The sequence below is a fragment of the Bos mutus genome, chromosome 25 (assembly GCF_027580195.1).
Source record: "Bos mutus isolate GX-2022 chromosome 25, NWIPB_WYAK_1.1, whole genome shotgun sequence".
NCBI classification, from domain to species: Eukaryota; Metazoa; Chordata; class Mammalia; order Artiodactyla; family Bovidae; genus Bos; species Bos mutus.
The window spans coordinates 39,625,916-39,641,305 of NC_091641.1; the positions used below are offsets into that span (position 1 = coordinate 39,625,916).

General features: G+C 52.4%; 1 protein-coding gene across 2 annotated transcripts; it reads left to right on the top strand.

Annotated features, from left to right (window-relative positions):
• The first annotated feature begins 4,305 nt into the window (after nt 1–4,305).
• On the top strand, nt 4,306–15,371 carry PKMYT1 (protein kinase, membrane associated tyrosine/threonine 1). 2 transcript variants are annotated; one of them, XM_070362273.1, is made up of 9 exons: nt 4,306–4,510; nt 4,893–5,001; nt 11,115–11,614; nt 12,476–12,969; nt 13,620–13,726; nt 13,857–14,029; nt 14,113–14,270; nt 15,057–15,155; nt 15,234–15,371. In XM_070362273.1, exons 3-9 carry the CDS (start codon nt 11,264–11,266, stop codon nt 15,343–15,345), a joined length of 1,494 nt encoding a protein of 497 aa, XP_070218374.1. In that variant the 5' UTR covers nt 4,306–4,510; nt 4,893–5,001; nt 11,115–11,263; the 3' UTR covers nt 15,346–15,371. The 2 variants fall into 2 exon arrangements, with proteins under 2 accessions (XP_070218374.1, XP_070218373.1); XM_070362272.1 differs by lacking the exon at nt 4,893–5,001.
• Nucleotides 15,372–15,390: the final 19 nt, after the last annotated feature.

The following is a 15,390-nucleotide window of genomic DNA, read 5'->3' on the forward strand; positions in this document are numbered from 1 at the left end:
CAACAGTCTCCTGCAAGAGGACCCTCATAAACGGTTGTTGACACCCCGGATTACTCATACCCAGGACTGTTATGTAAGAACCCCCATGTTACTATTGAGCCTCGTCGGGCCCTGAATCTGGCCACTCTCCTTCCTCTGGGAGAAAGTGGGTCTCACATGATTGCAAAGGAATCCTGGAAGAAGTTTATGCCAGCAGACCTGACTTGAGAGACCAGTCAATCCTGGACCCAGATTGGGTCCTGTACACCAACGGCACCAGCCTGTTGAAACAAGAACAATGACTGTCGGCATATGCAGTAGACATGGAAGAAACCATGTTGAGGCTAGCTCTCTGCCATCACACTGGTCTGCTCAACGGGTCAAACTGTATGCTCTAGTCCGGGCCTTCCTGCTGTCAAAAGGTAAGAAGACAAACATTTACACAGGCTCCAGGTATGCTTTTGCTACTTTACATGTACATGGGGTTTTATATAAAGAGAAAGGGGTCTTTTGACAGCCAACAGAAAGGACGTTAAAAATAAAGAAGAAATTCTGACCCTATTGGATGCTGTCTGGGAACCAGAAAGCGTTGCAGTCATACACTGCCAAGGACATCAAAAAGAGGATACCCCCCAGGCTCAGGGAAACGGACTGGCAGATAAGACTGCTAAACAAGCAGCCGAGGGCTTGGGGGTGACAAGTGAAGCCCCTATTAAAGCTCTCATAGTGGCGGAGATGCCTGAGCTAACGCTGGAATACACTGAAGCCTAAAACCAACTTGCCAAAGCGGAAGGGGGCCATCAAGACTGAAAAAGAGATGGTGGGATTTGCCAAGTGGCAAATTATTGGTACCAGAGGAGTTGGCACCCACTCTGTTAAGTCAAACACATCAAGCATCCCACCTAGGCCATGATAAACTGGAAGAGCTAATTAAAAAATATTTCTTGGTTCCCCACCTCTATTCCCTATGCAGGACAGAATCTCTGGACTGCACTGCTTGCTCACAGGTTAATGCTGCCTCTCAGCACAGACAAAAACCTCCAGGGGTTCAGCTGAAAGGCACGCTGCCCTTTGAACACCCTTGGAAGTGGACTTCACTGAAATGAAACCTCACCGACACTACCGTTATCCGCTGGTATGTACCTGCTGGTACGTTCTTGGAATGGGTAGAAACTTTTCCTACCGGGACAGAAAGAGCATCAGAAGTAGCCCGGTGCCTGCTTAGGAAAATAGTTCCCAGATTTGGATTTCCTTCCAGCATTGGACCAGACTGATTTAGTACAACAAGAAAACAAAACTTTAAACATCAAATGGAAACTGCACAGTGCATATAGGCCCCAGAGTTCTGGGATGGTGGAACGAACCAGCCGGACACTTAAAGAGACACTTTCCAAGTGCATCAGAGAGACTGACTGCTCCTGGGTGGACTTGCTCCCGATGGCTCTGATCAAACTCAGGATGATCCCACAGTCCCAAGGCTATTCTCTACACGATGTGTATGGGAGGCCCCTCCCATAATAAAACAGGTGTCAACAAATTTGCCTCAGGTAAGGGTGGGGATAGGATTTCACAGCAGATGGAACTGGATAAGGTAATAAATCAAGTAACTAAGTTTGTACAAGAAAGGGTGCTGTTCCCCTTTGGGGAACAGATTTATGAGTTTATGCTTGGTGACCAAGTATGGGTCAAAGATTGGAAACATGATTCACTAGCCCCTCAGTGGAAGGGCCCTTATGCTGTTATTCTAACTACCTCTACTGCAGTTAAAGTTACAGGTATTGCCCCTTGGATCTATCATATGAGGGTGAAAAGAGTATACCACGCAGACCCAGAAAACACTGAGTGGACTGCGCAGAGGGACCCCACTGACCCTTGAGAGACCAAGATCATCCTTAAGAAAAAAAAGAAGATCCCGGACGAGCCCTTTAAGGATGAAGCCGCATAATCAACTCCTGCTGCTCGCTCTCATCAACATGCACATTCCTATGTGGACTTCCACAATACCTCCAACTGTTCGGTATGTGGGGCTATGCCTCTGTCTATGATGGATGGACTTCCTTGGTGGGTGTCACCGCTCCGCCAAGGAGATTTTAAACCACTCTGCTCTTTTCTGGGACAACAAAAAGAGACTTTCCTTTCTCTTGTCAATCATAATCTATCCCTGCTCTCTAGGTATAAGCCAGATCTACAGTCAATAGACTCCGGTCATGGGGTTACATATTATGTAAACACCCGTTTCATAAAAGTAACAGAAGCGGTAATTCAAATTAGAATGGCTTTGGACATGCTCACAGCTGCTCAAGGAGGGACCTGTGCTATAATTAAGGTTGTGTATACATTCCTGATTTATCTGGCAATGTATCAACTGCTTTAGATGAAAAAACAAAAAAAGAAACCCAGGTAAAAGCAATGTCAAATGAAAACATTCCTTTCTGGAGTTCGGTACTATTTTGGGTGAAGGGTGATTGGTGGAAAACTATATTTACCATTGTTATAGTTGCCTTGATAGTTCTGCTTTGTGGACCCTGCATTTCACAATGTATTATGAACTTTGTAACCCAAAGGTTGGTGTTGTTCTCCCACATTGGCGGTCAGAGAGCCAGGGTGCAATATAGCCTTATAAGTGATGCTGATACTAAGAGTTAAGAGCATCAAGAGGGGGGAATGAAGGAGGAAACAGAACAGGCTCTATCTTAAAAGCAGGACTCTATCTTGGGCCAGACAGTGGACTTTCAGCTATATGCCTAATATCTATGGAAATGACATACCAACTGGAAAACCAGGCCCCTGGAAGGAAGAGACCCAGGGCTCTCCATCGCCTAAAAGAATACCCTAATCCTAATTATCTGTGTAACCGAATAGAATCATACATTCTATTATGCTTATTGGGGTATGACCACAGGCCTATTGATAATTGTCCACTGTTAACTACCTAGGCTTAAGGCCTAGATAGTTAACACGGGTTAACTTTGATTGTATCTTTTTCCTTTGTTCAGACTAGTTTCAGGGAACCTTATACACTTAGGGTATATAAAGTGAAAGTGAAGTCGCTCAGTTGTGTCCAACTCTTCGTGATCCCATGGACTGTAGCCCACCAGACTTCTTCGTCCCTGGGATTTTCCAGGCAGGACTACTGGAGTGGGTTGCCATTTCCTTCTCCAGGGGATCTTCCCGACCCAGGGATCAAACCCAGGTCTGCCGCATTGCAGGCAGACGCTTTACCCTCTGAGCCATCAGAGAAGGTGTTCACAAAAACTGGTTGGGGTCCTTGGCTAAAAGGAGACTCTCCCTTGGGCCTGCCGGTGTAATAAACTGCACTGCACTATCTGCATTGTCCTTCTGAATGAGTTTCTTTCCCGGAATGCGTGGCTACAACATGACCAGATGGGGAGCCTTGTGGCCTGGAAGCCTGACTCCCTTGATCCTATTAAAAAGTCCCGTCAGGTGAAAGAAGAAGCAACTCCCAGTCACTAGTTAGGAATCAGCGTCTGCTCTGGAAGTCCCGCTGCTAAGAACTTTAAGGGGATCATCTTATTTGAACCCCCAGTTCCCTGAAGGAAGCGTCATCAGTTCCATTTTGACAGAAGGGACTTAAGTCCCAAGCTTGGAAAGACAGAGTGCCTTCCCAAGGTCATTAGGCCAAGAGGCTGAGAGAGGTTTAAGCTGCGCATAAGTCCCAAATCCAAAGACTGGGAAGGGCTGCCTCCGAAGTAGCTGAGACCTGGAGGAAGGGAGGCTTCTTGGAAGAGGCAGAATTTTCTGGTTCATTCTTGTTCAGCGGGTGGAGGGTGTGTGTGTGGCGGGTGGAGGAATGGGGGAATGGCAGCCCGATCGCCCCAGTGCGGTCGGTGCACGGCAGGTATGAGGAGGGTACAGTAAGCCCCAAGGCACTCGACCGCGACAAAACCCCGGAGGCAGCAGACTTCCTGTCCAGCCCCCAAGAGACCGCCTCTTGGGGCTACACCTCAGGGGCAAAAAACACAGTGACCGTTCCCTTTATAGATGCAAAAACTAAGCCAGCCCAGCGAGGGCCGTAGGTGCCGGCACGGAGGTCTGGAGGTCAGTTGGCGACCCGGGAGCCAGGCAGGAGGGACCCAACAGCTGCCTCAGACCCCGCGTGGCGCCTCAGCCTCCTAGCCGCACCGCGTAGCCACCCTCCTCCGCCCCGGCTAAGGAGACTTAGCGCCTGCGCAATAAGAGCGCTGGGCTGGCGGCACGGCGTCGACGACGCGCACGCAGGGACGTTGGGGCGGAGCCCCAGCAGGCTGGGCGCCTCTGATAGGCCGCATCGGGGAGGCGGTAGGGGTAAGAGGCGTTCCTGGGCGGGGCCTCGAGGCCGGTTTGGAATTTTTGGCGCGAGCTGGGTCCGCGCGCGTTCACGGGCCGTTCCCCCTCGAGAGTCCCCCCGCCCGGGTGTGGGGAGCGGTGGGCCGAAGACCGCGGCCCGCCTGACCGCCCCGAGGTCTCCCGCGCCTTCCGCTGACCCGGAATCTGGGACTTTGCTGAGCTGCGCCCCGCCCACCCGCCTCAGGTGAGCCCACACTCGGCCCTGAGGGTTCCCGGAAGGGACCGCCCTCTCCTCCCTTCTGCCGCCTCCCGAACAACTCTTAGTCCCCCTGACTGGCCTTCCTTGGATCTGCCTCACCCCCAACCCCTTCCCGCCTCCCTCCTCACCCCTCCGTCAGCCCAGCCCTCCCTGGGCCAGCCCAACCCCACTGCTCAGCCCTCCTTGGGCCCCCTCTGCGCGGCCGGCTCCGCCCACTTCCCCTCTAGAGGCTCCTGCCTCCTTCGCCGGGCCTCCCTATCCCCCTTGCTGGGAGCCCCTTACCCCGGCGACTGCTCCTCCTTTACTTGCCCTCCCCAAGAAAAGCTCCTCCCCCATGACAGCAGGTCTACTCCACTCTGTTCGCCAGGGTTTCCCCACGCCCACGGAGGTGAATCAGCTTCGGCCCTGCCCTGGAGGAACTCACAGTCTAGTGCGGTAGACGGTGGTCAGCAGATGGCATCCTACCCACTGAGAGGGTGAGGCCCCTGAAAGGTCATCCCGGCCTGGCCTCTGCTTCGGGCCGCCCTGGATTCACCGGGAGCCCCAACTTCTCCTACCTCCCCCACCCCCAAAGCTGTTTGGCCATGCTAGAACGTTTAAGTACTGTGGGATGGTGTGAGAATTGGTTTAAGGCCTGGAGGCCGTACTTTGAACGAGCACCCTACGGGGTCCTGACACCCTGGTCCCTCACTTTGAGAAACTCTGGGATAGGATTCCTGAGATGGATAGAGGCAGAGGGAGCGTCCCCACAGACTGCAGGGTGAGTTCTCCATGCAAGCCCTCGTGGGGTCCCTCCCCTCACCCCTCACTTACTCAGGCATTGGAGGACACCCTCAGATGACCGCTCCTTCCAGTTTCAGTTACTGACTCACCCCCCTGTGCTGAGTATGGACTCCTTTTGATACACTGTGGCTCCTCTCAAGATTAGACTCTTCTTTCCCCCCTCTTTTCTTTCAATTATAACATTATAGCCACACAATAGCCCTCTCTACTCCAACAGAAAAGTCATTTATACCCATGGGACCACTGTCTTTTGTGTATTCTTTCAATTACTACTCAGAGCATTATATAACAGATACTGAGGGATCTGTTTGCCAACATCCGCTGGATCATGAAAAAAGCAAGAGAGTTCCAGAAAAAAACATTTATTTCTGCTTTCTTGACTATGCCAAAGCCTTTGACTGTGTGGATCACAATAAACTGTGGAAAATTCTGAAAGAGATGGGAATACCAGACCACCTGACCTGCCTCTTGAGAAACCTGTATGCAGGTCAGGAAGCAACAGTTAGAACTGGACGTGGAACAACAGACTGGTTCCAAATAGGAAAAGGAGTACGTCAAGGCTGTATATTGTCACCCTGCTTATTTAACTTCTATGCAGAGTACATCATGAGAAACGCTGGGCTGGAAGAAGCACAAGCTGGAATCAAGATTGCCAGGAGAAATATCAATAACCTCAGATATGCAGATGACACCACCCTTATGGCAGAAAGTGAGGAGGAACTAAAAATAAAAAGCCTCTTGATGAAAGTGAAAGAGGAGAGTGAAAAAGTTGGCTTAAAGCTCAACATTCAGAAAACGAAGATCATGGCATCCGGTCCCATCACTTCATGGGAAATAGATGGGGAAACAGTGGCTGACTTTATTTTTTTGGGCTACAAAATCACTGCAGATGGTGACTGCAGCCATGAAATTAAAAGACGCTTACTCCTTGGAAGGAAAGTGATGACCAACCTAGATAGCATATTCAAAAGCAGAGACATTACTTTGCCAACAAAGGTCCGTTTAGTCAAGGCTATGGTTTTTCCTGTGGTCACGTATGGATGTGAGAGTTGGACTGTGAAGAAGGCTGAGCGCTGAAGAATTGATGCTTTTGAACTGTGGTGTTGGAGAAGACTCTTGAGAGTCCCTTGGACTGCAAGGAGATCCAACCAGTCCATTCTGAAGGAGATCAGCCCTGGGATTTCTTTGGAAGGAATGATGCTAAAGCTGAAACTCCAGTACTTTGGCCACCTCATGCAAAGAGTTGACTCATTGGAAAAGACTCTGATGCTGGGAGGGATTAGGGGCAGGAGGAGAAGGGGACGACAGAGGATGAGATGGCTGGATGGCATCACTAACTCGATGGACGTGAGTCTGGGACTGAACTCCGGGAGTTGGTGATGGACAGGGAGGCCTGGCGTACTGCGATTCATGGGGTTGCAAAGAGTCGGGCACAACTGAGCGACTAAACTGAACTGAACTGAACTGAGGGATCTGCATACCAGATGCTAGACTAAGCCTTCCATGAAGCCAGCATTACAGGTCCACAAGCCCCTGAGTCCAGGTGTGTGTCCTGGACTAAATGTCTAAATTCTATAATGTCTCCAGTTTTAGAAAGCTAATAGGGTGCATGTAAGACATCATAGCTCAGTTGGTAAAAAATCTACCTGTAATGCAGGAGACCCAGGTTCAATCCCTGGGTCGGGAAGATTCCCTGGAGAAGGAAATAGCAACCCACTCCAGTATTCTTGCCTGGAGAATCCCATGGACAGAGGAGCCTGGCGGGTTACAGTCCATGGGGTCTCAAGAGTCGGACACAACTTAGCAACTAAACCAATCAACCAACCAACATATGTAACACTACCCATTCATGCATCTGGGACATCATCTCATAATCAAATACATTAGTATTTCTATACGAATGTTTATACTTAGAAGGAAGAATAAGCTGGGTCGGATTTTTCTTCTAAATGCGTATTGCATGTAGACACCCAATTGTTCCAGCACCATTTATTGAAAAAACTATTTCTTTCCTACTGAATTCTTTTGGCACTCTTGTGAAAATCAATCGACTCCTTAAGTGTGAGGGTTTATTTCTGAACTCTCATTTCTATTCGACTGATCTTCATGTCCATCCTTACGTCAAGGCAGGGTGGGCTTTTTCAGTAATGAGTCATTTTCCTCTTGCTACTCCCAAGATTTTCCCCTCATGTTTGGTTTTTGGCACTTTTGATTCAGTGTGTGTGTATCTCCATTTATCCTACTTGAAGTTCATTGAGCTTCTTGGTTATTTTTACAATCACATTTGGGAAGTTGTAATCCATATTTTTCTAGCTTCTTCTCTTCTCTGGTGTACCCATCATGCATATGTTGGTTCACTTTGTTGTTCAGTCACCAAGTTGTGTCTGACTCTTTGAGACCCCATGAACTGCAGCACATCAGGCTTCCATGTTCTTCACTATCTCCTGGAGTTTGCTTAAATTGATGTCCATTGAGTTGGTGATGCCATCCAACCATCTCATCCTCTGCCGCTCCCTTCTCCTCCTGCCCTCGATCTTTACCAGCATTGGTGTATTTTCCATTAAGTAGGTTCTTTGCAACAGGTGGCCAAAGTATTGGAGCTTCAGCTTCAGCATTAGTCCTTCCAATGAATATTCAATGTTGATTTCCTTTAGGATTGACTGGTTTGATCTCCCTGTAGTCCAAGGGACTCAAGAGTCTTCTCCAGTACCACAGTTTGAAAGCATCAGTTCTTTGGCGCTTAGCCTTCTTTATGGTCCAACTCTCACATCCGTACATGACTACTGGAAAAACCATAGCTTTGACTATATGGACTTTTGTTGGCAAAGTGATATCTCTGCTTTTTAATATGCTGTCTAGGTTTGTCATAACTTTTCTTCACTTAATGCTATCCTATATTTCTCTGCAGCTTGTTTCCCTTTTCTTCATCTGGTCTTCAGATTGCATAATTCCTATCAATCTATCTTCAAATTCACTAATTATTTCTTCTGCCAGTTCAAATCTACTTTCAAACCCCTTAGGTGATTTTTTTTTCATTTCAGTTACATTGTACTTTTCCAACTCTGCATTTGCTTCTTTTATAATTTCTATCTTATTATTGATATCCTCTACTTAGTTGAGATGTTGTCATCGTGTTTGCTTGAAGTATGGCTTCCTTTAGTTCTCTGCACATCATTTATAGTGGCTTGCTTCATTGCTTATTCTAAAGCATGGATAACAACAAACTGGAAAATTCTTAAAGAGATGGGAATACCAGACCACATCACCTGACTTCTGAGGAACCTGTATGGAGGTCAAGAAGCAACAGTTAGAATCCAACATGGAATAATGGACTGGTTCATAATTGGAAAGGAATACCTCAAGGCTGTATATTGTCACCCTGCTTATTTAACTTATATGCAGAGTACATCATATGAAATGCTGGGCTTGATGAAGCACAAACTGGAATCAAGATTGCTGGGAGAAATATCAATAACCTCAGATATGCAGATGACACTACCCTTATGGCAAAAAGTGAAGAGGAACTAAAGAGTGTCTTGATGAGAAAGAGGAGAGTGAAAAAGCTGGCTTAAAACTCAACATTCAGAAAACGAAGATCATGGCACCTGGTCCCATCACTTCATGGGAAATAGATGGGGAAACAGTGTCAGAGTTTATTTTTTGGGGCGCCAAAATCTCTGCAGATGGTGACTGCAGCCATGAAATTAAAAGACGCTCCTTAGAAGAAAAGCTATGACCAACCTAGACAGCGTATTAAAAAGCAGAGACGTTACTTTGCCAACAAAGGTCCATATAGTCAAAGTTACGCTTTTTACAGTAGTCATATATGGATGTGAGAGTTGGACCATAAAGCTGAGTGCCAAAGAATTGATGCTTATGAACTGTGGTGTTGGAGAAGACTCTTAAGAGTCCCTTGGACTACAAGGAGATGAAACTAGTCAATCCTAAAGGAAATCAACACTGAATAGTCATTGGAAGACTGATGCTAAAGGTGAAATTCCAATACTTTGGCCACCTGATGCGAAGAGCTAACTCATTAGAGAAGACCCTGATGCTGCAAAAGATTGAAGGCAGGAGGAGAAGGGGATGACAGAGGATGAGATGGTTGGATGGCATCACCGACTCAATGGACATCAGTTTGAGCAGGCTCCGGGAGATGGTGAAGGACAGGGAGGCCTGGTGTGCCGCAGTCCAGGGGGTCGGACACAACTGAACAACTGTGAAGTCTGTCTGTTAAAGACATCTGGTCTTTCTCACAGGCAGATTCTGCTGTGTTTTTTTCCTGTGTATGGGTCACACTCTCCTATGTCTTTATATACTTTGTAATTTGTTGTTGAAAACTGGACATTTTAGATTGGTTCCTCACTCTGCATCTGGGGGCTTGGGATTATTTGCTTGTTCGTTTAGTGACCAGCCAGACCACAACAGTGATGTCTCTTTCCTCTGCAATGTGAAGCCTTTGACTTTGCTCCTCAGAGGCCCTGGCCTTGGGCCTGTGCACAGTCACCCTGGGACACTAGTGGTTTTAGGGGTGCTCTGTTTGTCTCTTCCCTGATCATACCCAGCTGTCAGGCCCCACCAGTTGCTGGCTGATTGCTCTATTGTTTTTGACAATGCCCTGGAGCATCAATTGCTCCATAGACTGATCAAATCAAATTTGGACTTTAAAGGGGTATCTTTGGAGTTCCAGACTTAAGTTTGTTCTGACCCCAGGAAGCCTCATCTTAGCTATATCTTTCCAATAGTTCTATCTGGTACACTAGCTGGCCTGTGGTTCAGCCAATAGCACTAACGGAAGTACCAGCTTCCTGCTAATTGCTTATTAGCAAAGCCTCCATTGATTTTAAGAGTACCTTTAGGCTTGAACTTCTCATACTCTGTTACTAGTCAGGTCAGTTTTTTGCAGAGAGAGCTTTGGAGCTCTCTGTTTCCTGACCTGCCTGTCCCCTGGGCAGAATCTCTGAACTGGGGGCATGGACAGTGGAGCCTGTCTCTGAATATCACTGCTGCCTGAGAGTGAGGCAGTAGTCCCCAGGCTTCTTGGCTGGCCTTTGCCAGTGTGGGATCTTCTCCTGAGGAATGAGCTGGGACTTGAACTGCTGGGCTCCTGTATTGCAGCTTCCTGCAGCTCAGTTAGAGCTTCTGCCCCATGAGTGGCTGGTGAAAGAAGGGAGCCCCAGTTTCTCTGCTACACTCAGTGGAAGCTTAGCCTCTGCCACATGGAGCTGGAAAGAAACCCCACTAACTGAGTTTTAGCAGCTCAACCACAAAAAAGGAAACAAGAAAGACATTTGTAATTCAGACTTTCTTTTTTCCTTTGGAATCGGAGATAAGGGGTAATGGGCCTGTGTTAATATTTTTACCTTACAGTCTCGGAAGAGGTTGGACCTTTTTTTTGTAAGTTTTAATTTTTTTTTTTTTTAATGTTTTTGGCCATGCCCCAGGAGCCTGGCGGGCTACAGTCCATGCGATCGCAAGGGGTCGAACACAACTGAGCGACTAAGCACAGCACAGCACATGTGGCGTGGGAGATGTTAGTTCCCTGACCAGGGATTGGACCCTGGGCCAGGGCAGTGAAAGTGCCAAGTCCCAACCACAGGACTGCCAGGGAATTCCCAAAGCTTGGATATTTTAAGGCTACCCAGGCAGGGCTGTGCACACAGGTGGTCTGGCTTCAGAACCTGCCTTGGTTAACCTCTGTCGGGCTGTGGGAGCCTCCAGGACAGGACGCTGTGGTTTTCAGTTTGTGTTTTTCTACCCTCGGGGACCAGTGACAGGGCATTCATTTGTATACCTTTTCCTGCAGGTGCTCGAGGTGCCGCGGCCTCCATGCCTAAAGCGGAGTGTGTGTGTGGTGTCGATGCGGCTGTCTTCTGCAGCCTCTTTGGGGCCACAGGACCAAGCGCCATTTGAGTGACTCACCATACTCTGCCTCCCGGGGCGCCTGTGCTGGACATGCTCATGCCCGCCGAGGGCACCCCGCCACCCCTGGGTGGCACTCCCGTCCCAGTCCCAGCCTACTTCCGCCATGCAGAACCTGGCTTCTCCCTCAAGAGGCCCAGAGGGCTCAGCCGGAGCCTCCCACCCCGGCCCCCTGCCAAGGGCAGCATCCCCATCAGCCGCCTCTTCCCTCCTCGGACCCCAGGCTGGCATCAGCCCCACGCCCGGCGGGTGTCGTTCCGGGACCAGGCCTCTGAGCCCCTGCAGAGCCCCGGGTATGACCCAAGGCGACCGGAGTCCTTCTTCCAGCAGAGTTTCCACAGGCTCGGCCGCCTGGGCCACGGCTCTTATGGGGAGGTCTTCAAGGTGAGTTGGTGACAGCTCTGTGGGTCTGTCTGGGGTCCCCCCTGCCGCGGCTACCCTACCCCAGCCAGGGTGGGAGGGTGTCCAGGCAGCCTGCTCCCCACCCTCCCCTGACGGCCCCCCTCACAGGCTGGCAGGCTCCCCTCAGTGCTGGACTTGGCTGCTTTCTCATACCCCCCTACACAGGCCCCTCTGAGGCCCCTCAGTACACACTCTCCCCTTGTCCAGAGCCTGGCATGCCTTGCGGTGGCTCCTGCCTGCCATCTCCTCCTGCCCAGAGCCAGCCATCTGGGGGTCTTGGCAGCTCCACCTGGCCCCTGAGCCAGAACCACCGCCCCCATCTCCCTCCAGCCGCAAGCATTCAGGCAACTCCTCCATGCCACCTTTTGTTCCTTAAAATATATTTTCCAATCATGTATATTTACTTTAAAATGTAGTTTTCCTTACACAAGTACTACACGAAGACAATTTTGTTAAAAAGTACAAACAGGAACCCCTAGGTCAGCTCTCCTTTCTGGAGGAAACAGATGATTGTCAGGTGGGAGTCTTGCTTCTAGACTTTTCTCTGGAGTTGACCACATAAAGACGAAACCATTTCATAGGCTGCATGCAGACCACACTGCCTTGCTATTCTCTAGGCAGCTTCTTCATCTAACACATCCTCCCGGACCAGTACTTAGAGGTCTGCCCTGTCTCTTCCATCGCTGGGTCTCCAGCAAACTGGCACGTGGTGTGGTTTGTCCAGCTTTGCTCTTGCACACACAGGGGGTCCTCTAAAGTGGCTGCCACGTGACACCTCCTGCACACTGAGATCTTAACTGAACTTCGGGGTGGTCCCAAGTGCCTGTGCCCCCTCCCTTCCAGGTGCGCTCCAAGGAAGACGGCCGGCTCTATGCAGTGAAGCGCTCCATGTCGCCGTTCCGGGGCCCCAAGGACCGGACCCGCAAGCTGGCCGAGGTGGGTGGCCATGAGAAGGTGGGGCAGCACCCGCGCTGTGTGCGGCTGGAGCAAGCCTGGGAGGAGGGCGGCATCCTGTACCTACAGACGGAGCTGTGTGGGCCCAGCCTGCAGCAGCACTGCGAGGCCTGGGGCGCCAGCCTGCCCGAAACCCAGGTCTGGGGCTACCTGCGGGATACTCTGCTGGCCCTGGCCCACCTGCACGGCCAGGGCCTGGTCCACCTGGACGTCAAGCCTGCCAACATCTTCCTGGGACCCCGGGGCCGCTGCAAGCTGGGCGACTTCGGGCTGCTGGTCGAGCTGGGCGTGTCGGGAACTAGCGAGGCCCAGGAAGGAGACCCCCGCTACATGGCCCCCGAGCTGCTCCAGGGCTCTTACGGGACAGCAGCAGACGTGTTCAGGTGAGGGCTGGGGGGGCTTCCTGGTGGGTGGGGCGTGGTCAGCAGAGGGACACCAGCCCAGCCCAGAGTCAGGAAGACTTGGTTTCAGGCCAGGAGACCCTGCCTCAGGGGGATGGAGGTCCCGCCTTCCAATCGAGAGGGCCTGGAGAGTTAGGCTGTCTAAGTAGAGAAACCTCAGGAGCCACCTTGCGTGATTCACTGGTCCCTGGGAGGGACCGTATTACTCCATTTACAGGGGAACAGACAGCAGGTGGAGAGACTTTCCCCAAGTCCACAGTTAGCAGGCGGTAAAGCTGGGCCTGGACCAGGTGCTGGGTTCCAAGGTCCAAGCCAGTCACCCCTCCCCTGCCTGACAGTAGCACCTGGTCACCTCAACAGGGCGAGGAGAGCCTCACTGTTAAGTCACTGTTAGCAACCAGAGTGCCAGTCCCGTGGGGGCGGGGGCTGCTGGGAGGACTCACCACGGTGGTGTGTGAGCCGTGCTGGCCCGGATGTCCACGCTGCACGAAGTGGTCCCTGTCATCAGCCCCTCCTCCCCCAGGGCCCTGGCTCACGGTGGAGGCCAGCAGCCCTCTCCGTGGGGTCAACCCGAGTTGCTGGGTTCTGTATCTCACGGCCCTCCCCGCCCCGCTTCTGTCCCCGTCCCCCAGCCTGGGCCTCACCATCCTGGAGGTGGCATGCAACATGGAGCTGCCCCGCGGTGGGGAGGGCTGGCAGCGGCTGCGTCAGGGCTATCTGCCCCCTGAGTTCACGGCTGGTGAGTTGGGGGGCAAGGGCCGGGGGGCTGTCTGCCACAGGGAGGACAGGCTCTGGGGGTCGGGGTGGCTGGTGGCAAGGGGCTGGGAGGTGCAAGGCCCTGCCCCTGACGTGGCCCTGCCCGGGGACAGGGCTGTCCTCTGAGCTGCGTTCTGTCCTCGTCACGATGCTGGAGCCTGACCCCAAGCTGCGGGCCACCGCCGAGGCCCTGCTGGCCCTGCCCGTGCTCAGGCAGCCACGGCCCTGGAGCGTCCTGTGGTTCATGGCCGCCGAGGCTCTCAGTCGAGGCTGGGCCCTGTGGCAGGTAAGGGGGGAGGGTGATGGGCCGCCTGGCTCTGCTCCCTGCCCAGGGCCTGCCCGGCCTCCCCTGAGCCCCTGTCCCTGCAGGCCCTGCTCTCCCTGCTCTGCTGGCTCTGGCACGGGCTGGCGCACCCCGCCAGCTGGCTGCAGCCCCCGGGTCCGCCGGCCACCCCACCTGGGTCGCCGCCCTGTGGCCTCCTCCTGGACCGCAGCCTCTCCAGCACCTGGGACGACGACAGCATAGGGTGGGTGAGGACTCGGGAGTGGCCGCTGAGGGCAGGGAGGGGGGCAGGCGTCAGCGTGGTGAACTGGGAACGCACCCACAGACCTGGCCGCCTTCAAGCCCCGGGAAGGAAACCAAGGCTGGTGGGGGTGTGGCCTGGCCTAGTTTGAATGCAGTTCTTTCTAAACTTGGTGCACAGAGCAGGGTCTGTACTGAGCAGAGAACTGGCAGCCTCCCACCGAGGGTGCTGCCACACTGGGGGGCTGCACAGGGCCCACTGCACTGCCGAGAGGCGGGCGGTGCAGCCCCCACCCCCGCCACCCGAAGACAAGGCGTCATCTTTCCTCTGGGGAACAAAACCCCCAGAGCCTGGCGAGCCCCTTCCCTGGGAGGAGTAATTCCTTAGTCCCAGGTGCCTGGTGGCCAAGTGACAGGCCGTAATTAAGAAACTACTGCAAAGGAAAGCACATGCTCGGGGCAGGCAGCTCTCTGGAGGGTTCACGCCATTCACCCCCGGGAGCACATTACAGCAGACGGAGTGCCAGATGAGCTTCATTTACCACAAGGTCATTTCAGTCAGCTCAGTCAGAGCCTCAGTGCTCTAAGGGACAGAGGTGGCCTTTGTGTGCAGTCAGGTGGACTTTGGAAGCTGTCAAAGCCCTTCTTTCAACTCCACCGCACACCCATTGTCCGGCACCAGCCCCGCCTGCTTCAGGCAGATCCGCCCAGGGACAGGTGGGCGTTGCTGCTCCGTTACCCTCCCCTCCACAGCCTGCTGGTCTTGCCCACCCCCTACACCCCAATCCAGGCCCTCGCTGTCTCCAGAGGCCGTTCTGGCCAGGGCTGCCAGCAGCACCTCCACCCCCTGCAGTGGCTCCCCTGCCCCTCGGAGCAGGCACACGCCAAGGTGAGCTGGCCCAGGGTCCTGGGGTGGGAGGGGGCAGCTCTTGGCCCTGAGTCACTTCTCTGTTCTTCCTGCCCTCAGGGATGCTCTGGACCTGAGTGACATTGACTCAGAGCCCCCTCGGGGCACCTTCCCCGCCTTTGAACCTCGGAACCTCCTCAGCCTGTTTGAGGACTCCCTGGGCCCAAGCTAAGCCCACTGGCCCAGGCTCAGTGCTTTTAACCTCTTAGCCCCTCCC

What these genes read in the sequence shown, in the direction of transcription:
- PKMYT1 (XM_070362273.1), top strand. Translation starts at nt 11,264, where the DNA reads ATGCTCATGCCCGCCGAGGGCACCCCGCCACCCCTGGGTGGCACTCCC. An exon ending in ACAGCAGCAGACGTGTTCAG is followed by an intron (nt 12,970 to 13,619) that starts GTGAGGGCTGGG and finishes CCCGTCCCCCAG; the next exon opens with CCTGGGCCTCACCATCCTGG. An exon ending in TGGGACGACGACAGCATAGG is followed by an intron (nt 14,271 to 15,056) that starts GTGGGTGAGGAC and finishes ACCCCAATCCAG; the next exon opens with GCCCTCGCTGTCTCCAGAGG.